We start from the raw sequence: 19,142 nt of genomic DNA on the forward strand, positions 1-19,142 counted from the left end.
TTTTATAGCTCCTTATGGGACATTTCCCCTATTTGGCCGCATGCATCTTAAAATCAAATTTACCACCATACTCCTTTCCCACAAATGTGTTTCATACCCAAACGCTCTTAAATCGATTATTTCCATAAAGGTAGACAGCTGGGCTACAAATCCCATGGTCATTCTTGATTCTTCCCTCTCCCTCACACCTGAAACATCTAAGGAGTCACAAAGTCCTGCTGATTCTGCAATCAAAAATTTTTCTCACATTTGTCCCTACTTCCCTAAATGACTAAATAGCTTCCTGATTCATTTCCTTTGCCTCCTATCTCTATACTCCTTAATCCAACCTCTAATTTACCAACAATGTTTCTAAAATACACATCTGATGATATACCCTCTTGGCTTGAAAATCCCAGGAGGCATCAACTACCTATAGAACGAAGTTCATACTCATGAGCAAGGCACTTGAGGCCTTTCTCAACCTGGCTTTAGGCCCCTTCTTTTTAGCCCTCCCACAATGCTTTCCCACTTCAATCCCCCAAGCAGTTTATACTTTAATCTCACCACATCGCCATAAATTACCATCTTCTTTCTGGAGTCTAGAATGTTCTTTGAATCTCCTCATTCTATTTGGAGAACTTCTACCCTTTAGGGTAAAACTGGCCTCAGGATACTCCTATATGACATGCTATCACTATTAAATCAAGCTATTTTAGTAAATGGAATATTTCAAGAGATATCATAGAGTTTTTAGACGAAGCCCAACCCTCTCGCTTTAAAAATGACAAAAGTAAAAGTCACAGAGATGAAATGATTTGCCCAAAGTTACATAAAGGATTATTTTACACCAGGTACATGTAAATCAAGGAAAAAATAACTTGTGCTACAAGCAGGACTTACTGAAATAATACTTAGCTATGCCATCTTAACAGATGAGAATATCACATATTTTCAATTATTTCAGTAATCATAATGTATCTGTGACCAATGTGTATAAATTAAAACATAAACACAAATAAAAAAGCAAAATATATCAGAATACAAATTATATCACCAGTAGTCCCCAAACTCCCAAGTTCCCACTTTTTACCACCAAAAGATGCAATGAATGGGAGATCAAAATTTTGAATTTTACTTCTCAATGACAGTTCTTTTTACTATAAATGCAAATTTTATATAACCTCACAATATGGAAAGTGATTATTTTTCCAGGTAACGTGTCACTTCCCCTGACTTAGGACCACTTTTTAGCCCTCTGGAATACTAGTTTTCTCTTACAAATTTCTGACAGACATCTTTATGTACTCCATAATTATTTTTTAAACAATAGGGAGCATCAAAAGTTGTACTGTTAAGGGAGCACCAATAGGAACTGTCTTTATTCTTGAGGTGTTTAAATTCTAAGTGGAAAAAAATCACTTAATATTTCGAAGTCTCAGTTTCACATCTGTATATGGATTCCATGACTTTAGAGTCTATTTTCACCTTGAAAGTTCTGTGATTTTTATCTGTTCTACAACTCCAAGATTTAGATTTATTAAGTTTCTCTCTGCTTAGAGCCCTAAAATTTTAAGTATAGTTTATCAGAAAACTGTCCCGTGGTCCTTATAATAATGACTTGTACTCATGTTGACACCAGACATTTCTATATGGGCCTAATATAGCAGGTCTATTCTAGGTCAATAGCTAGAGTGATTAAATTGTTTATTAAGACTTCCAGGCATTTAAAGTAATCAGACCACAGTATGAGAACATGGGAGGAAAATAATTAACTCCTTTCATTCACCATTGATTATAAGGTACCACATCCCCCACTAGAGGTTAAATAATCACTTCATGGGTCTAGCACCACAACTATTTCATTGATGAAATCCCAATCTCCCCCAAATTACCATATTTTTTTGATACAGACTGAACACAGCCACTTAATGAAAGAACCACTAGATCTTTACCTGAAAAGTTGACTTCTAAAAATATTTATATAAATATAAATATGTAAATAAATATAAACATTCAACCTCACAATTCTTCAAGTATTGAAAGAGTTTTTTTATGAGATGGTCTCTGGCTTGAACTAGGTAATCCCAGGAAAAGAGACAAAGTATGTCATGAGGACCTATAAGGGCCCCCCACCTCTGTGCAGCAACTTCAAATTGAAGGAAGATAAGAGGTAATCCTTACTCTTAAAATGAGTTTAGTTTTAGAAAGGTGTTTCTCAGAAGGGTTGAAAATACAAGCCTTAGACCTAAAATAGCACCAAATAACATTGTTCATTTTCCTCAGTAATATTCAGTGCTGAAAAGACTACAGATTCTGATCAACCTTCAGATAGTTTTCTTAAACAGTTACTTATCAAAACCAAATGAATTAATTTCACTTTCTGAAGTCTTTACTTAAAAATAAAAATTTACTTAACATCCTACCATAGTAAAACACTTTAGTTTCCTATGACTGCTGTAACAAATGACAATGTATTTGAAAAAGGGGCCTTTGGGAGCTAATTTGGGTTAGATTAGGTCATGAGCATAGGGCCCTTATGAGGGGATTACTGTAGTGGCCTTATAAGAAGAGGAAGAGAGAGATCACTTTGAAAGCATGCACCAAGGAAAGGCCAAGTGAGGACATAGTGAGAAGGTGGCCATCTGCAAGCCAGTAAGAGAGTCCTCACCAGGACCTTACCATGCTGGCACCCTGATCTTCCCTGATCTTGAACTTCCATTCTCCAGAACTGCGAGAAAATAAATGTCTGCTGTCTAAGCCATCCAGCCTATGGTTTTTGTTATGTCAGCCCAAAAGGAATTAGACATCTGGGGTCCTTTCACAATAGGCCACGCTTTGAGAGCTAATGATTAATCACTCACTTCTCCAATATTCCCAGCTAGCTAGTTAATTCTTCAAGTTTTAGGGCTGGGTCAGGCTCTTTCGAGTTCTTTCCTAACTGAGTCTCTTTCTTGGGAAGTAGATTCTAAAAACTTCCCCACCCAAAAAGAGAAAAAAAAAATTATGCCTGCATCAGCTTATTACTTATACTGAGTTTTATAAAACAAGCTAATTTTATTTCATGTTGTCCAATTTTTTTTCCTCTGGATTTCAAATGTTTTCTGGGTTTGTTTATACAGAATATGCCTTGAATGGACCTCTTTTCTGAGGGAATTTCTCAGTTTATGAAATCCTGCTGGAATACCAAGTCATTCTGCCAACTCTACATCATCACAAGTGGATGAATGAACATCTAGAGGCTAATTTAATTCTGTGACCAAAATCTTACTTGCCTATGTCTAACAAACACACTTTTGTAAACTTTCCACAAAGTAAAAAAGTTTAGAATATTGTTTAAAACCACTTAAACATTCCCTTATTCTTTTTCTATTCAAAAATACATGTTCTGTCCTCTTAATTTTTCTTAATTTAATAGGTCACAGAGATCTTATATAAAACTAGTAATAATGACTGACCAGATTCACTTTATAATGGTTATCATTTTTAAAGATCAAACTATCATCTTTACCACTTTCTTCCCAAATAAATTTTCAGTTTTATTAACATAATGGTAGTCATAATCTCATATTCTTTCTCTGTCTTTTATCCCGTATTCCCAACCCCCAATTACTAAACTGATGCTTTTCATTTAAGAAGTTAACAAAGAAATGCAGGAATTGGCATAAAAGTAACTTCGTTAACACTTAGTGCTTCTACATGGCCTCAGTTGTGTTCTTAGGAGGTCAGCAAACTATTTGAAGCTTTAGGTGCTATATTTTCCCTACTACATTAGTTTGAAAAAACTGTAGATTTTCAGCCTTCTCTAAAAACATCATCATCATGATATGGACTATAATTATTCTACAGCCACCCCACTTTAATAATAAATGCTGGGAATATTAAAACAGTACATGGAATGCCTTAAAATGCATTAAGCTCTTCTCTGATTAAACACAAAATTTTAACTCTTACCACAGCCTTTTATTCTTAACTCACAATCAAATTCTTTTGGCAGTTAATCTCAGCACTTAATGTCATTCACTCCAATAAAACCAATCTTAAATGGCTATAAATGCCTTCCCCACTTCTCTATGTGTTTTAAGAGAAACCAGAGGAGAAGCATAAATGGAGTTCAGTCACTAAGACTATGTACAACACAATTAGGCTGTTACACACTAACTTCCGCCAGAATATCCTATTTGTAACTTTTCCCCATTTCTGTTGAACTCTGTCTAATCAAGAGTTGGCACTCAACGAACACCACTGATCCTGGTGATGATGATGACAAACATGGCAACATTGGTGGTTAGTTACCTAGGTCCAAGCACCACTCTATTTAATTATCATCACTGTAATAATAAAAGCACTAGTAGTATTTAAGAAACCGAGGGAAAGGGAGAAGTATCTTATCCAAATTAACACAGCCAGCATGTGAACATAGACAGTTTGTTCTCAAACCCTGTGTTCTTAATACAGCGTCCAAATGATAAAACAGAATTACTTTCAAGAACCAATACTCCAGGGGGGCAGAGTCAAGATGGTGTACTAGGAGGACGCGGAATTCACGTCTCCTCACAACTAGGGCACCTACCAGGTACCGGTGGGGGACCAGAGACACCTAAGGGGATGGGAGGAACCCCTAGCGACCGGGTAGGACGTGGGACATGGGGGTACTGAAGAGGGAAGAGAAGTGGAGGCGGGAAATGACTGGCGCCCCTGAGGGGCAGCTGGGGGAGGGGAATGGATCCCACGCCCAAAGGGGGAAATTGGGGAACCACTGGGAGGGCAGAGGTCAAAAGGGAGAGTGGCCAGGTTTCCACTGCCCACTTGGACCCCCAGGAACCTGCTGAGATCCTGGGCCTGATCCTCTGCCCACTGAGGCCCTCTCCAGACGTGCGGGTCCTGAGGGAGTGGGAGGGAGGGAAGGGGGAGCAAAAGTAAAGGTTGGACCTCCGGGACCAGCACCCCTGAGGGGTGTCTGGGGGAGGGAAGGAGTTCCTACACCCAGCGGGACCCACCCATGGTTAGGGGTCTAGTGGCCCAGTGGGGGGGGCGGGTGGGGGAGACCCTGCTGGAGACCGTCGGGGAGGAGTATGAAGGAACGGAAGGTAACACGGCCAGTGCCTTCTGTGTCCACTTAGGCACTGGGAAGCCTGTTGGGCTCCAGGGCCTAATCCTCTGCCCTGGGAGCCTCCCTCCTGCCCCACAGAGCCCCGGCCCCGCCCCACACCCTCACTCAGGGCCCTACCTCCAAACTCCCGAACTCCACACTCTAGAGGCCCTCCTTTTCACGCGCTACCTCTCCCCTTCTGTGCAGGTACTAAGCAGAGGCCCCACCCCACGCTTGAACGTCGCCCCACCTAGGCCCTGCCCCACGCTCAAAAATCACCCCCCACCCGCCTAGGTCCCACCCCACCCTAAACCCTGCCCCTGCCTAAGTTCCACCCCTGCCTAAACTCCGCCCCCATAGCCAAGGCTGTTTTTCTTTTTTTTTTTTTTTTTCTTTTTTCCTCTTTTAGATTGGGGTTCTGTTTTACCCTGTTGATTCATTGTTGTTGATTCTTTTACATTTTTACTTTTCTAAAAAAATCTTTTATTTTTCTAATTTTATTTTATTCTTTATACTTTGTTAGTGGTCTCTCCTTTTGGCTTGCCCCGCCCACTCCCCACTTTTTTTTTTCTTTTATCTGCTGTGGTTTTATTTTACCTTGTTGCAGTTGTTCCAATTAGACTTTTGTTTTTCCTAATATATTTTTTATCTTTCTAATTTTATTTTCTTTTATATTCTTTAATATTGTACTGCTCCTTTTTTTCTTTCTTTCTTTCTTTTTTTTTTTCAAACTGTGCCATGAAGCTTGCAGGATCTTCGTTCCCAGGATGGAGGTCAGGCCTGAGCTCCTGTGGTGGGAGCTCTGAGGCCAAACCCCTAGACTAACAGAGAACCTCAGACCACAGGGAACATCAATTGGTGTGAGGCCTCCCAGAGGTCCTCATCTCAGCACCAAGACCCGGCTCTATCCAACTGCCTGCAAACTCCAGTGCTGGATGTCTCAGGCAAAACAACTAGTAAGACAGGAATACAAGACCACACATCAAAAAAAAAAAAAAAATGAAAGGACAAAAAAATATGTTACAGACAAAGGGGCAAGGTAAAAACCTACAAGACCAAATAAATGAGACGAAAGAGGCAACCTACCTGAAAAAGAATTCAGAGTAATGATAGTAAAGATGGTCTAAAATCTCGGAAACAGAATGGAGAAAATACAAGAAACATTTAACAAGGATCTAGAAGTATTAAAGAGCAAACAAACAGTAATGAACAACACAGTTACTGAAATTAAAAATACTCTAGAAGGAATCAATAACAGAATAACTGAGGGAGAAGAACGGATAAGTGAGCTGGAAGATAAAATGGTAGAAATAACTGCCAGGGAGCAGAATACAGAAAAAAGAATGAAAAGAATTGAAGACAGTCTCAGAGACCTCTGGGACAACATTAAATGCATCAACATTCGAATTTTGGGGTCCCAGAAGAAGAAGAGAAAAAGAAAGGGTCTGAGAAAATACTTGAAGAGGTTATAGTTGAAAACTTCCCTAACATGGGAAAGGAAATAGTCAATCAAGTCCAGGAAGCACAGAGAGCACCATACAGGATAAACCCAAAGAGAAACACGCCGAGACACATATTAATCAAACTATCAAAAATTAAATACAAAGAAAAAGTATTAAAAGCAGCAAGAGAAAAGCAACAAATAACATACAAGGGAATCTCCATAAGATTAACAGCTGATTTTTCAGCAGAAACTCTGCAAGCCAGAAGGGAGTGGCCGGACATGTTTAAAGTGATGAAAGGGAAAAACCTACAACCGAGATTACTCTACCCAACAAGGATCTCATTCAGATTCGATGGAAACATTAAAACCTTTACAGATAAGCAAAAGTTAAGAGAATTCAGAACCACCAAACCAGCTTTACAACAAATGCTAAAGGAACTTCTCTAGGCAGGAAACACAAGAAAGGAAAAGACCTACAAGAACAAACCCAAAACAATTAAGAAAATGGTAATAGGAACATACATATCGATAATTACCTTAAATGTAAAGGGATTAAATGCTCCAACCAAAAAACACAGACTGGCTGAAGGCATACAAACAAGAGACCGTATATATGCTGTCTACAAGAGACCCACTTCAGACCTAGGGACACATACAGACTGAAAGTGAGGGAATGGAAAATGATATTCCATGCAAATGGAAATCAAAAGAAAGCTGGAGTAGCAATTCTCATATCAGACAAAATAGACTAAAATAAAGACTACTAAAAGAGACAAAGAAGGACACTACATAATGATCAAGGGATCAATCCAAGAAGAAGATATAACAATTGTAAATATTTATGCACCCAACATAGGAGCACCTCAACACATAAGGCAAATGCCAACAGCCATAAGAGGGGAAATCAACAGTAACACAAACATAGTAGGGGACTTTAACACCCCACTTTCACCAATGGACAGATTATCCAAAATGAAAATAAATAAGGAAACACAAGCTTTAAATGACACATTTAACAAGATGGACTTAATTGATATTTACAGGACATTCCATCCAAAAACAACAGAATACACTTTCTTCTCAAGTGCTCATGGAACATTCTCCAGGAGAATCACATGTTGGGTCACAAATCAAGCCTTGGCAAATTGAAGAAAATTGAAATCGTATCAAGTATCTTTTCTGACCAAATGCTATGAGACTAGATATCAATTACAGGAAAAAACTGTAAAAAATACAAACACATGGAGGCTAAACAATACGCTACTAAATAACCAAGAGATCACTGAAGAAATCAAAGAGGAAATCAAAAAAAACCTAGAAACAAATGACAATGAAAACATGATGACCCAAAACCTATGGGATGCAGCAAAAGCAGTTCTAAGAGGGAAGTTTATAGCAATACAATCCTACCTCAAGAAACAAGAAACATCTCAAATAAACAACCTAACTTTCACCTAAAGCAATTAGAGAGAGAAGAACAACAAAAAAAAAAAAACACCAAAGTTAGCAGAAGGAAAGATATCATAAAGATCAGATCAGAAATAAATGAAAAAGAAATGAAGGAAACTATAGCAAAGATCAATAAAACTAAAAGCTTGTTCTTTCAGAAGATAAAAAAAATTGATAAACCGTTAGCCAGACTCCTCAAGAAAAAAAGGGAGAAGACTCAAATCAACAGAATTAGAAATGAAAAAGGAGAAGTAACAACTGACACTGCAGGAATAGAAAGGATCATTAGAGATTACTACAAGCAACTATATGCCAATAAAATGGACAACCTGGAAGAAATGGACAAATTTGTAGAAAAGCAGAACCTTCTGAGGCTGAACCAGGAAGAAACAGAAAATATAAACAGACCGATCACAAGCACTGAAATTGAAACTGTGATTAAAAACCTTCCAACAAACAAAAGCCCAAGACCTGATGGCTTCACAGGTGAATTCTATAAAACATTTAGAGAAGAGCTAACACCTATCCTTCTCAAAATCTTCCACAATTTAGCAGAGGCAGGAACACTCCCAAACTCATTCTATGAGGCCACCATCACCCTGATACCAAAACCAGACAAAGATGTCACAAAAAAAGAAAACTAGAGGCCAATATCTCTAATGAACACAGATGCAAAAATCCTCAACAAAATACTAGCAAACAGAATCCAACAGCACATGAAAAGGATCATACACCATGATCAAGTGGGGTTTATTCCAGAAATGCAAGGATTCTTCAATATATGCAACTCAATCAATGTGATAAACCATACTAACAAACTGAAGGATAAAAACCATACGATCATTTCAATAGATGCAGAAAAAGCTTTTGACAAAATTCAACACCCATTTATGATAAAAACTCTCCAGAAAGTAGGCACAGAGGGAAACTACCTCAACATAATAAAGGCTATTTATGACAAACCCACAGCCAACATCGTTCTCAATGGTGAAAAACTGAAAGCATTTCCTCTAAGATCAGGAACAAGACAAGGTTGCCCACTCTCACCACTATTATTCAACATAGTTTTGGAAGTTTTAGCCACAGCAATTGGAAAGAAAAAGAAATAAAAGGAATCCAAATAGGAAAAGAAGAAGTAAAACTCACTGTTTGCAGATGACGCAATACTATACATAAAGAATCCTAAAGATGCTACCAGAAAACTACTAGGACTAATCAATGAACTTGGTAGAGTAGCAGGATACAAAATTAATCCACAGAAATCTCTTGCATTCCTATACACTAATGATGAAAAATCTGAAAGAGAAATTAAGGAAACACTCCCATTTACCATAGCAAGAAAAAGAATAAAATACCTAGGAATAAACTTACCTAAGGAGACAAAAGACCTGTATGCAGAAAACTATAAGACACTGATGAAAGAAATTAAAGATGATACAAACAGATGGAGAGATATACCATGTTCTTGGATTGGAAGAATCAACATTGTGAAAATGACTATACTACCCAAAGCAATTTACAGATTCAATGCAATCCCTATCAAACTACCAATGGTATTTTTCACAGAACTAGAACAAAAAATTGCACAATTTGTATGGAAACACAAAAGACCCCGAATAGCCAAAGCCATCTTAAGAAAGAGAAACGGAGCTGGAGGAATCAGGTTCCCGAACTTCAGACTATACTTCAAAGCTACAGTAATCAAGACAGTATGTTACTGGCACAAAAACAGAAATATAGATGAATGGAACAGGATAGAAAGCCCAGAGATAAACCCACGCACATATGATCACCTTATCTTTGACAAAGGAGATAAGAGTATACAATGGAGAAAAGACAGCCTCTCAATAAGCAGTGCTGGGAAAACTGGACAGCTACATGTAAAAGAATGAAATTAGAACACTTCCTAACACCATACACAAAAATAAACTCAAAAGGGATTAAAGACCTAAATGTAAGGCCAGACACTATAAAACTCTTACAGGAAAACATAGGCAGAACACTCTATGACATAAATCACAGCAAGATCCTTTTTGACCCACCTTGCAGAGAAATGGAAATAAAAACAAAAATAAACAAATGGGACCTAATGAAACTCAAAAGCTTTTGCACAGCAAATGAAACCATAAACAAGACAAAAAGACAACCCTCAGAATGGGAGAAAATATTTGCAAAAGAAGCAACTGACAAAGGATTAATTTCCAAAATATACAAGCAGCTCATGCAGCTCAATATCAAAAACACAAACAACCCAATCTAAAAATGGGCAGAAGACCTAAATAGACATTTCTCCAAAGAAGATATACAGATGGCCAACAAACACATAAAAAGATGCTCAACATCACTAATCATTAGAGAAATGCAAATCAAAACTACAATGAGGTATCACCTCACACTGATCAGAATGGCCATCATCAAAAAATCTACAAACAACAAATGCTGGAGAGAGTGTGGAGAAAAGTGAACCCTCTTGCACTGTCGGTAGGAATGTAAATTGATACAGCCACTATGGAGAACAGTATGGAGGTTCCTTAAAAAACTAAAAATAGAACTACCATATGACCCAGCAATTCCACTACCGGGCATATACCCTGAGAAAACCATAATTCAAAAAGAGACATGTACCACAGTGTTCATTGCAGCACTATTTACAATAGCCAGGACATGGAAGCCACCTAAGTGTCCATCGACAGATGAATGGATAAAGAAGATGTGGCACATATTTGCAATGGAATAGTACTCAGCCATAAAAAGAAACGAAATTGAGTTATTTGTAGTGAGGTGAATGGACCTAGAGTCTGTCATACAGAGTGAAGTAAGTCAGAAAGAGAAAAACAAATACTGTATGCTAACACATATATATGGAGTCTAAAAAAAAAACAGAAAATGGTTCCGATGAACCTAGGGGAGGACAGGAATAAAGAGACAGATGTAGAGAATGGACTTGAGGACACGGGGAGGGGGAAGGGTAAGGTGGGACGAAGTGAGAGAGTAACATTGACATACGTACACTACCAAATGTAAAATGGATAGCTGGTGCGAAGCAGCTCCCTGGCACAGGGAGATCAGCTCGGTGCTTTGTGACCACCTAGAGGAGTGGGATAAGGAGGGTGGGAGGGAGATGCAAGAGGTAGGAGATATAGGGATATACATATGCATATAGCTGATTCACTTTGTTATACAGCAGAAACTAACACAACATTGTAAAGCAATTATACTCCAATAAAGATGTTAAAAAAAAAAAAAAAAGAAGCAGCAATACTCCAATATCACAAGATTCTCAGCTGCAAACAATCTAGCTTCAGTAGAAAAGGGAAGTAAAGACTTTCAGACAGCTCTTGGAATCTCCTTCAGGACCAGAAATTCAGGCTCTGGGGCCTCGTAACCAAGAACAATGCCCAAAACACACTGCAGGAGAGCTCCTGTCAGCCAGCACTGCCGCCCCCCTGATCCTGCCCAGAGCACCCCACCAGTGGGGCCTCCAACAATTAGCTGGTCACTCGTACTGTAACACTGGTCAGAAGAATAGATTCTGCACACAAAAGGCTTCCACCTTTTCACCATGGAAGTTCAGCTTGGCAGATCTGAATTCATCATCCAGTAAAGTTCATGTGCAGCTACTGGCTGTATATGAATGCAGTTTTAAATATAACTTGAAGTTATATTTACACTATGTTTATAAGTATAGATTTAAGTGAGCATATGTTCAAAGTCTATAAAAGAAGACATAATACAAAAATGTGTCAGATTTTGGGGTTAAAGGTGATTTTTTTTCTCTTCAGAGCATGATGACCATTTATTAAATATTATTTTTATTTAAATGCAGACTTGGAAATGGACAGTAAGCAGTACTTAGGTTTTTTTTTTTAAGTAGTATAAATACCTTACCTAATGGGGTTATAGGTGATTTCTTTACTCCTTTTTTTTTTCTGGTTTTAATGTTATTTATATAAGAAATAAAAATTCAGAGGGGAAAAATATATCTTTTCCTTGACAAGTATACAATATCTTAAAAATGTGACTGGGTTTCATGTGTGTTCTCAAAAAAACACCACTGGACCAGAAAACACAATAGCTGATGCCCCTTATTCTACAGAACTGCAGCTTACACTGTATTAGATTGTACGAGGTTCTCCCGAAATTTGGGTGTGCCCAGCGTATCAGCAGCTCCAGAGAACTGTGTGTCTCAATATTTAGAAAAGCCTGATTTTGATAGAAGACACTTGCATTCTCTTCTCAGTGTCAAAATGACCTCCCGAGGCTTGCACCCTTTCCCCAGATCAGAGGGAGCTAGCAAGGCCGTCTTCACTGATACAAACACAGAGGTGATTCAGGACGGGGTCCCCCACAGTTGCCTCTCTCTGCTTCACGCTGGCCCACCCACAAGCCACCTGCTCTGTTTTCCTCTCAACATGTTCTACAACGATGAACAGGGAGAGAGGGAAGCCCACAGGCAGGCCCACTTGCCCCAGCCCTGCCACAAGCCCGCCCCACTTGACTGAAGAAAACTAGATCACGCCCAGCTTTGCCCTACATGCGACAGTAAAAGTGCTAGAAAATCTATTCTGAATATAAACTCGTTCAGCTTTAAGTTCCAGATATCAGGGAACATATACTGAAACCTATTTTTAAGCATAAGCACACTGAAAAGAATCAAATGCAGGTAACATTATGATGAAAGAAACAGACACCTTACTTTAAAAAGTTTTTCTCTTCGAGTTTCCCATACATAAAATTCTAACCACTTAGGGGGCAGTCATCATTTCAATGAATTGTGTCCAGCGAAAAGGGAAAAAGAAAGACACATTTGCCATGAAGCTAATTTATGGTCTCACTAAATCCAGAAGATTGAAGGATTTCATTTAGTCCATCACGAATTCTTAGACCAAAGCAATTTGATTAAAAGCTCTTGGGGAAAAACAAACAAAGAAAAAAAACCCTGAACTTAAGTCAGCCAACAAATATTATAATTATATGAGATAACACACGTCCCACAATTCTGAAACGCTAACACCAAGGAATTTGTCCCTCTAAATAAGAGGATAGTAAAATTAATTTTTAAATGAATTTTTTCAGAAATTAGATTAAAATAGGTATAATACTTTATAATTTCATATAAATTATATTCTTAAAACAATACTGGGTATCAGTTAGATAAGACTAATACTACTGTATGCAGATTAGGAAATGCAGACTTAGAAAAAGTTACCAAAACATACATAGAAGCATCTAGTTCCTAAAGGACAAAGCTTCTCAAAACTCCATCTTGCAACTCCAAGTCCTTGAGACCCAGCTACTCCCAGCTCACCTGTCCACCTTGTCTAAGATGCAGCTCTCATCCTCGTGGCTAGGAGATGGCATCTTCCTTCCAGACAATGACATGAATGAAGAGCCTGTATCATACGATTTACATTTTCCTGTATACACATTCAATATGCTTTTCTGATGGTTTCTCTATATTTTCTCACTGGTCCAATGTTAGACTCAGTCGAAATACTACAAAGGCAAATGTTCTCCTTCAGAATTTCTTTTAGAATAAAAATATGCAGGATTCCTGCGAATTTCCAAAATGACTACATTAAAACTGAACTGCACCAGTATTCTGACGATTACACAATGTCCCAGGAAGAAAATCAGAGGAAAAACATGTGGCTGCAAACCAAAAAACAAATAAACCAGCTGAGAAAGCCTCTGTTTTTAAAAATCTTAATTTTAAGCATTCAAAAACATCCTTAGAAGGAGCTTTCTTTGGCTCTTGGGAGACCAGCACTGCTGTTTCAAGGGCTCTCAATAGAATTGCTTTTGTCTAAGAGTTCATGAAACCCTTCAGATTTCTGGATTTAGTGAGCCTATAAATAAGTCTCATGTTGAATTTTAATTTCAAGTATTCTTCCTTTCTTCCTTTGCTTTTTTCATTACACTCTGAATTCTTTAAGGCAGGGGTTCCTTTTATCTTTATATTTTTTTAAATTTATATCACCAACATTTACCATAGGGCCTGGTACATATGAGCCTTTAAAATGATTACTTAAATGAAGAGTAACTCTCCTCCTCCCGTTCCTGAACATGCACACAACCCATAGCCAACACACACCCTTTTTAAGAGAAAATGCAAAAACACCGCACATCACAGACACTCAGAATAATAAATATTCATTAGGACAACATGTGAACACATGACTGAGACAGCACTGCTAAAGGGAAGACTTTTTGTTTCCAACAACTACGGTGCCTCACAGCAAGTGATTTTAAACTTCATAAGAAGAGTAAGAGAGTAGCATGGTACTAATTGATTTTTAAGGCCTAGAAATTTTGGCCATACTAAATACAGGAGAAACATCCAGTATGATTTGGCCTTTGCTGTCACTTTGGGAAAAGGACTACAACATGACAAAGTTCATAACAAACAATTATTATTTTTTAAAAGACATCGGTAAATAGTGAGATTAAAAAAATTAGTGAGATGGATGACCTCAGGGAAATGGTGCCCATGGCTAGACTATGAATAAGGATGCTTGGAAAAAGCAGTGACTGGTTCATTATATAATCAGTTTCCTCACCCTAACCAAGCTCCTAATCTTTACAACATCCAGGTAGAGAATGCCAACAGGTAGTCATTGCAGGAAATCTGTGAAAGCCAGGTTTGACTCTTGATTCAGTCAGACCAAATCCAGTACCAGGAAAGTAGAGATGGTGGGTAACCTTACTGAAAAGCTACATGACTCACCAGCAATCAGCAAGGTAATAAGTACTTTGAAATAGCTCTGAATATGGTGAGAAACTTGGTCTGATCCACTTATACTCTGACCTTATACCCCAGAATTCCAATCTGAGGAAACCCAGCATCTCTACCTCTATATCAGATGGGGTGACGTTCAGCTGGAAGGGATAGAAAATCCAGAACAATAGTGGATTAAACAGGGCAGAAATTTGTCTCTTCCAGCAAAGCAATTCTGCTCCAGGATGCCCCGGGGAACCAGGCTCTTTCCAGCCAACACCCCAGCATCTCTAGGGTGCAGGCCTCACCCTCGCAGGTAAGATAGTGGCCTCTTAATTCCAGACAGCAAGTAGGAGAAGGGACTTTGAAGAAGAGAGACAAAGGCTGTCTTTCAAGGAAGGTTCATGAAGCTACCACATGAAACTTGCCCTTACTCTGCAACAGCCAAAACTCAGTGCCATGGCCACACACTCTAGCTGCGAGGGAGCCTCTGTTCTGGGAAGTCACATGCCTGGTCAAAATCAAGGACTCTACCACTGTGGAAGAAGGAGAGAGCAGATACTGGGGGAAACTACAGTTTCTGCCACGAGTACCGTACTCTACAAGTGAACTCGATGACCATAAACCAAGCTGCTGTAATAGTCAACAATGCAACAGGGCTAAGAGTTAACTCCCTACTTCAAAGCTGCCTTGATTCCCCTCTTGTTTAATAAATCCAAGCCACTTTAAACTCTTGGTATATGGTATTCCTTTGAGAGGGCTCTCCAATCATTGTTATGATGAATTTCATTTCTCCAACATCATTGGTGAGCAAGAGAATCTAGGGTTGGAAATAACACCAATTTTAAAATGTGCTATTCATTTGATAAAAGACAAAGACCTCTCTGGTGCTTTCAGTCCAAGACACTATCCCCTCAGTATAATATTTACTATCTTTAGGAATGAAGTATTTGATTCTCAAAACACAAAACTTTTTTCCTCTCTTCTCTTCTGAGATCATTACAACACTGAGAAAATTAAAAAGCAACTTATTTTATGAGACATGGATGTTTCATTTCATTTCAAAAGAGAAGGAGGTATTACCATCCATTCAAAGGACCCATGATGATTTTGTGTAAATCTTCTTCTCAGTCTCTCCTCACTTCACTAAATCCAGTACTTAGTTTTGTACATTAAGTAAGTACGCATTTAGAAGCCACTCCTATTAAGTGTTCAGTTCGTGTATTCAGTAATTCAACAAATATTTATCAAGCATCTGTTTGTTAACACGCTCCATGTGCTGAAGAGTGGACTCTCAGAAAGAATGTTGCATAAGACTCTGGCTCACCAAGAGTTTTACATTTAAAGCGTACTGCTTTGGCTAAGCAAAAAACACACTTTCAGAAATGAAGAACTGCCTACAATTTCAGTATAGTGTATACCTGTTGTGTTCAGTGAGTACAGTAAATTTCTGTACTCACTGAACACAACAGGTATACAAAGAAGTGAAACGACCAAAAAAAAGAAAAATCTTCTCATACTAAGTTCTTTCAAATGACTTGATAAAATGTACTCTGGCACAAAATGGTATGCAGATAATTTGGGTGACATAATTCTAAGAGAATGAGTCAGAAGCATCATCACTTTTTAACCCTGACCCTGAATTTGGTCTGAAACTTCTATATGTTTTTAGGGGCATGTGAGAACAGATGATACTGTAACACACGAAAATGGAAACATTTAAAATTCATAGTAGCACAAAACCATTACTTTTCCCACCAGATCCCTTTAACTTTAATAATGTCTGACCTGGTTGGCCAATAAGTTCTAAAAGCAGACAGAGGAAAATTGCCAATATTAGATACTGCTGGAATAATTTTTCATTTAGAAAGATTTTACAAGTTCTTTTAACAACAGGTCACCAATTCTGTAGACACTTAATTTTCTTGAGACGGTAGCCATTGAACAGAACAGGTATATTATTATATGCAAAACAGAATCCAGCCAAAAGCTAGACTTCATATATTCTTATTATCCTTACACATAAAGTAAAAATAAATACACATCCACTCCCACACACACAGTTATATACGCACCAATCCAAATCAAAGAAAGTGTGGCAAAGGAGACGTGAAAGAAAGTTTATTCATTTATTTCCCAGGGTGAATGGCACAAAAGCCAGCATCCCATTAACTGTCCAAAAGAGGTGATATACTATACAGCTGTGACTGGATAAAAAGTCTGGACAATCACACATTTATAATTTTCATATTACACCAATGAAAAGATTTATAAAGGCACAATTTAAGAGTGTACTTTGCTTAAGTCACTTAAAAGAAGCAAAGTGACAAGAGGAGCAAGCAATTAGCTGCTTCTTCCAGTACGACAATTCCAAGTGACTTTCTTACATGCTCCCTTGTTTTAGTCAAATATCATTTCAACACACAATTACCCTTGTGCTTTGATGCAGCTGTCATCTGTTTTGTTTTTAATGCAAATACCTGCTTATTGACTGAAAATTTCTCACATTATGGTTTGTAAACTGCTGCCTAGATGTTGCTAGTAAATGACCTGGGCGATATATCACTTTAAGACCTCTGAGATAACATTCAGCCAGAGTAGCTCTAAGGTGCATGCCCTGCTCGGAAAAGTCAGAGAGCTACCGTGTGGTCACACAGAGAACTGGACAAGGGAGAAGTTCTCATTTAATTTCTCTCCCTGAGATTGTCAGAAGTTTCCTTTCACAGCTTTACAAAAACACCAGCCTCCAGATTGGCAGGGTATTACCTCTCTCATAAGAGCTTTTACACAGCCCTCATTTATCTTCACAGCAAGCCTGTGCAAAGAGCAGAAACTCTTGCTATCCACACAGACAAACTGGAGTTCCCAGAGAGTTCAGTGACTTGCCCAGGGCCATGCTATCTGTCAGGACAGCTGCAAAACTGGCTCTGGAAGCCAGACCTCCAGTCCTGTCTCAGATATGCAGGCCTGGATCTAGCGGCACGGGAAAGGTGATGGACCCTTTCCAATGCTCACCTAAAAGAATACATTTCATAAACCATACCTGATTAATTGCATTTTAAAAAGCAATGGAACTTAGTTCAAGTTTTTTTCATTTCAAGTTGATAGGGCCCAGATTCTTCACAATTATACAGTTATTTTTTTAAATCATACTTTTACTGACTTGCACAATTTTTTATCTTTAGCATTTACTAACATAGCTCATATCAGATTGTCACTTAATTTTAGATGATATGTTCAAGATATATTCATGTGCATAATTTTAAAAGGCCAAGAAAAGAGGAAAATATTAAAATGTGTCTGACCTTTTAAGTTGTATTCAAGAGATGTCTTGCCAATTTTTTTTTTTAATTTAACATATTAACTGAAAACACCGTTCACCAATACAGTATGTTTTATCAAACAAAAAGAACTTTATGAAAGAGCAATAATTATTTTCTTTAAAAGAAGGTTACAGATATCATTACATTGACTTTGTATACACTCCTTCTGGAAATAAGATCCTTTTAAAAGAATAACTCAAAGATACCATCAAGAAACTAAAAAGACTAGGAGAAAATACTTGCAAATCACATATATCTGATAAGTGACTTGTGTCAAGAATATAAAGTACTCAGGACTTCCCTGGTGGTCCAGTGGTAAAGAATCCGCCTTCCAATGCAGGGGACGCAGGTTCGATCCCTGGTCGGGGAACTAAGATCCCACATGCTGCAGGGCAACTAAGCCCACGTGCCATAACTACTGAGCTCGCGCACCTCAACTAGCGCCTGCGTGCCGCAAACTACAGAGCCCACAACCTCTGGAACCCGCACGCCACAACTACAGAGTCCACGCACCCTGGAGCCTGTGCACCACAGCTAGAAAAGAGAAAACCCACACACCACAACTAGAGAGAAGCCTGCGCACCACAACGAAGATCCCGCGTGCTGCAACTAAGACCCAACACAGCCAAAAATATAAATAAATAAATAAATAATAAATAAATCTTAAAAAAAAAAAGAATATACAGTACTCTTACAACTCAATAATAATAAAAAGACAACCTAAGTAGGCAAAGAATGTGAACAGACGTTACTCCAAAGAAGATATACAAATAGCCAATAAGTGCAGGAAAAGATTCTCAACATCATTAGCCATCGAGGAAATGGAAATCAAAGCCACAAGAAGATACCACTTCATACCTAGCAGGATGGCTATAATCAAAAAGACAGACAATACACATGTGTCGGCAAGGATGCTGAGAAACTGGAACCTCATACGTTGCTGGTGGGAATACAAAATGGTGCAAACACTTTGGAAAAGAGTATGATAGTTCCTCAAAATGCTAAATCATATTACCCAGTAATTTTACTCCTAGGTATCTACCCAAGAGAAATAAAAACATATGTTGACACAAACTTACACACAAATGTTCATAGAAGCATTACTCATAATAGCTAAAGAGTAGAAACAACCAAATA

General features: G+C 38.3%; 1 protein-coding gene across 6 annotated transcripts in view; it reads right to left on the bottom strand.

Moving 5' to 3' along the window:
• The window catches only part of CDIN1 (CDAN1 interacting nuclease 1), a 212,389-nt gene that overhangs the window by 165,668 nt on the left and 27,579 nt on the right, over nucleotides 1–19,142 (bottom strand). Inside the window, exon 1 of one of the 6 annotated variants that reach the window (XM_059915593.1) lies at nucleotides 13,273–13,399. The exons of the other annotated variants lie outside the window; for them this stretch is intronic. Within the exon in view, the coding sequence (XP_059771576.1) occupies nucleotides 13,273–13,346 (74 nt within the window). The 5' untranslated portion in view covers nucleotides 13,347–13,399. Of the gene's footprint in view, nucleotides 1–13,272; nucleotides 13,400–19,142 lie in introns of those variants that run through there. 6 annotated transcript variants of the gene reach the window in all.

This window comes from Balaenoptera ricei, chromosome 2 (genome assembly GCF_028023285.1).
Source record: "Balaenoptera ricei isolate mBalRic1 chromosome 2, mBalRic1.hap2, whole genome shotgun sequence".
Taxonomy (NCBI): Eukaryota; Metazoa; Chordata; class Mammalia; order Artiodactyla; family Balaenopteridae; genus Balaenoptera; species Balaenoptera ricei.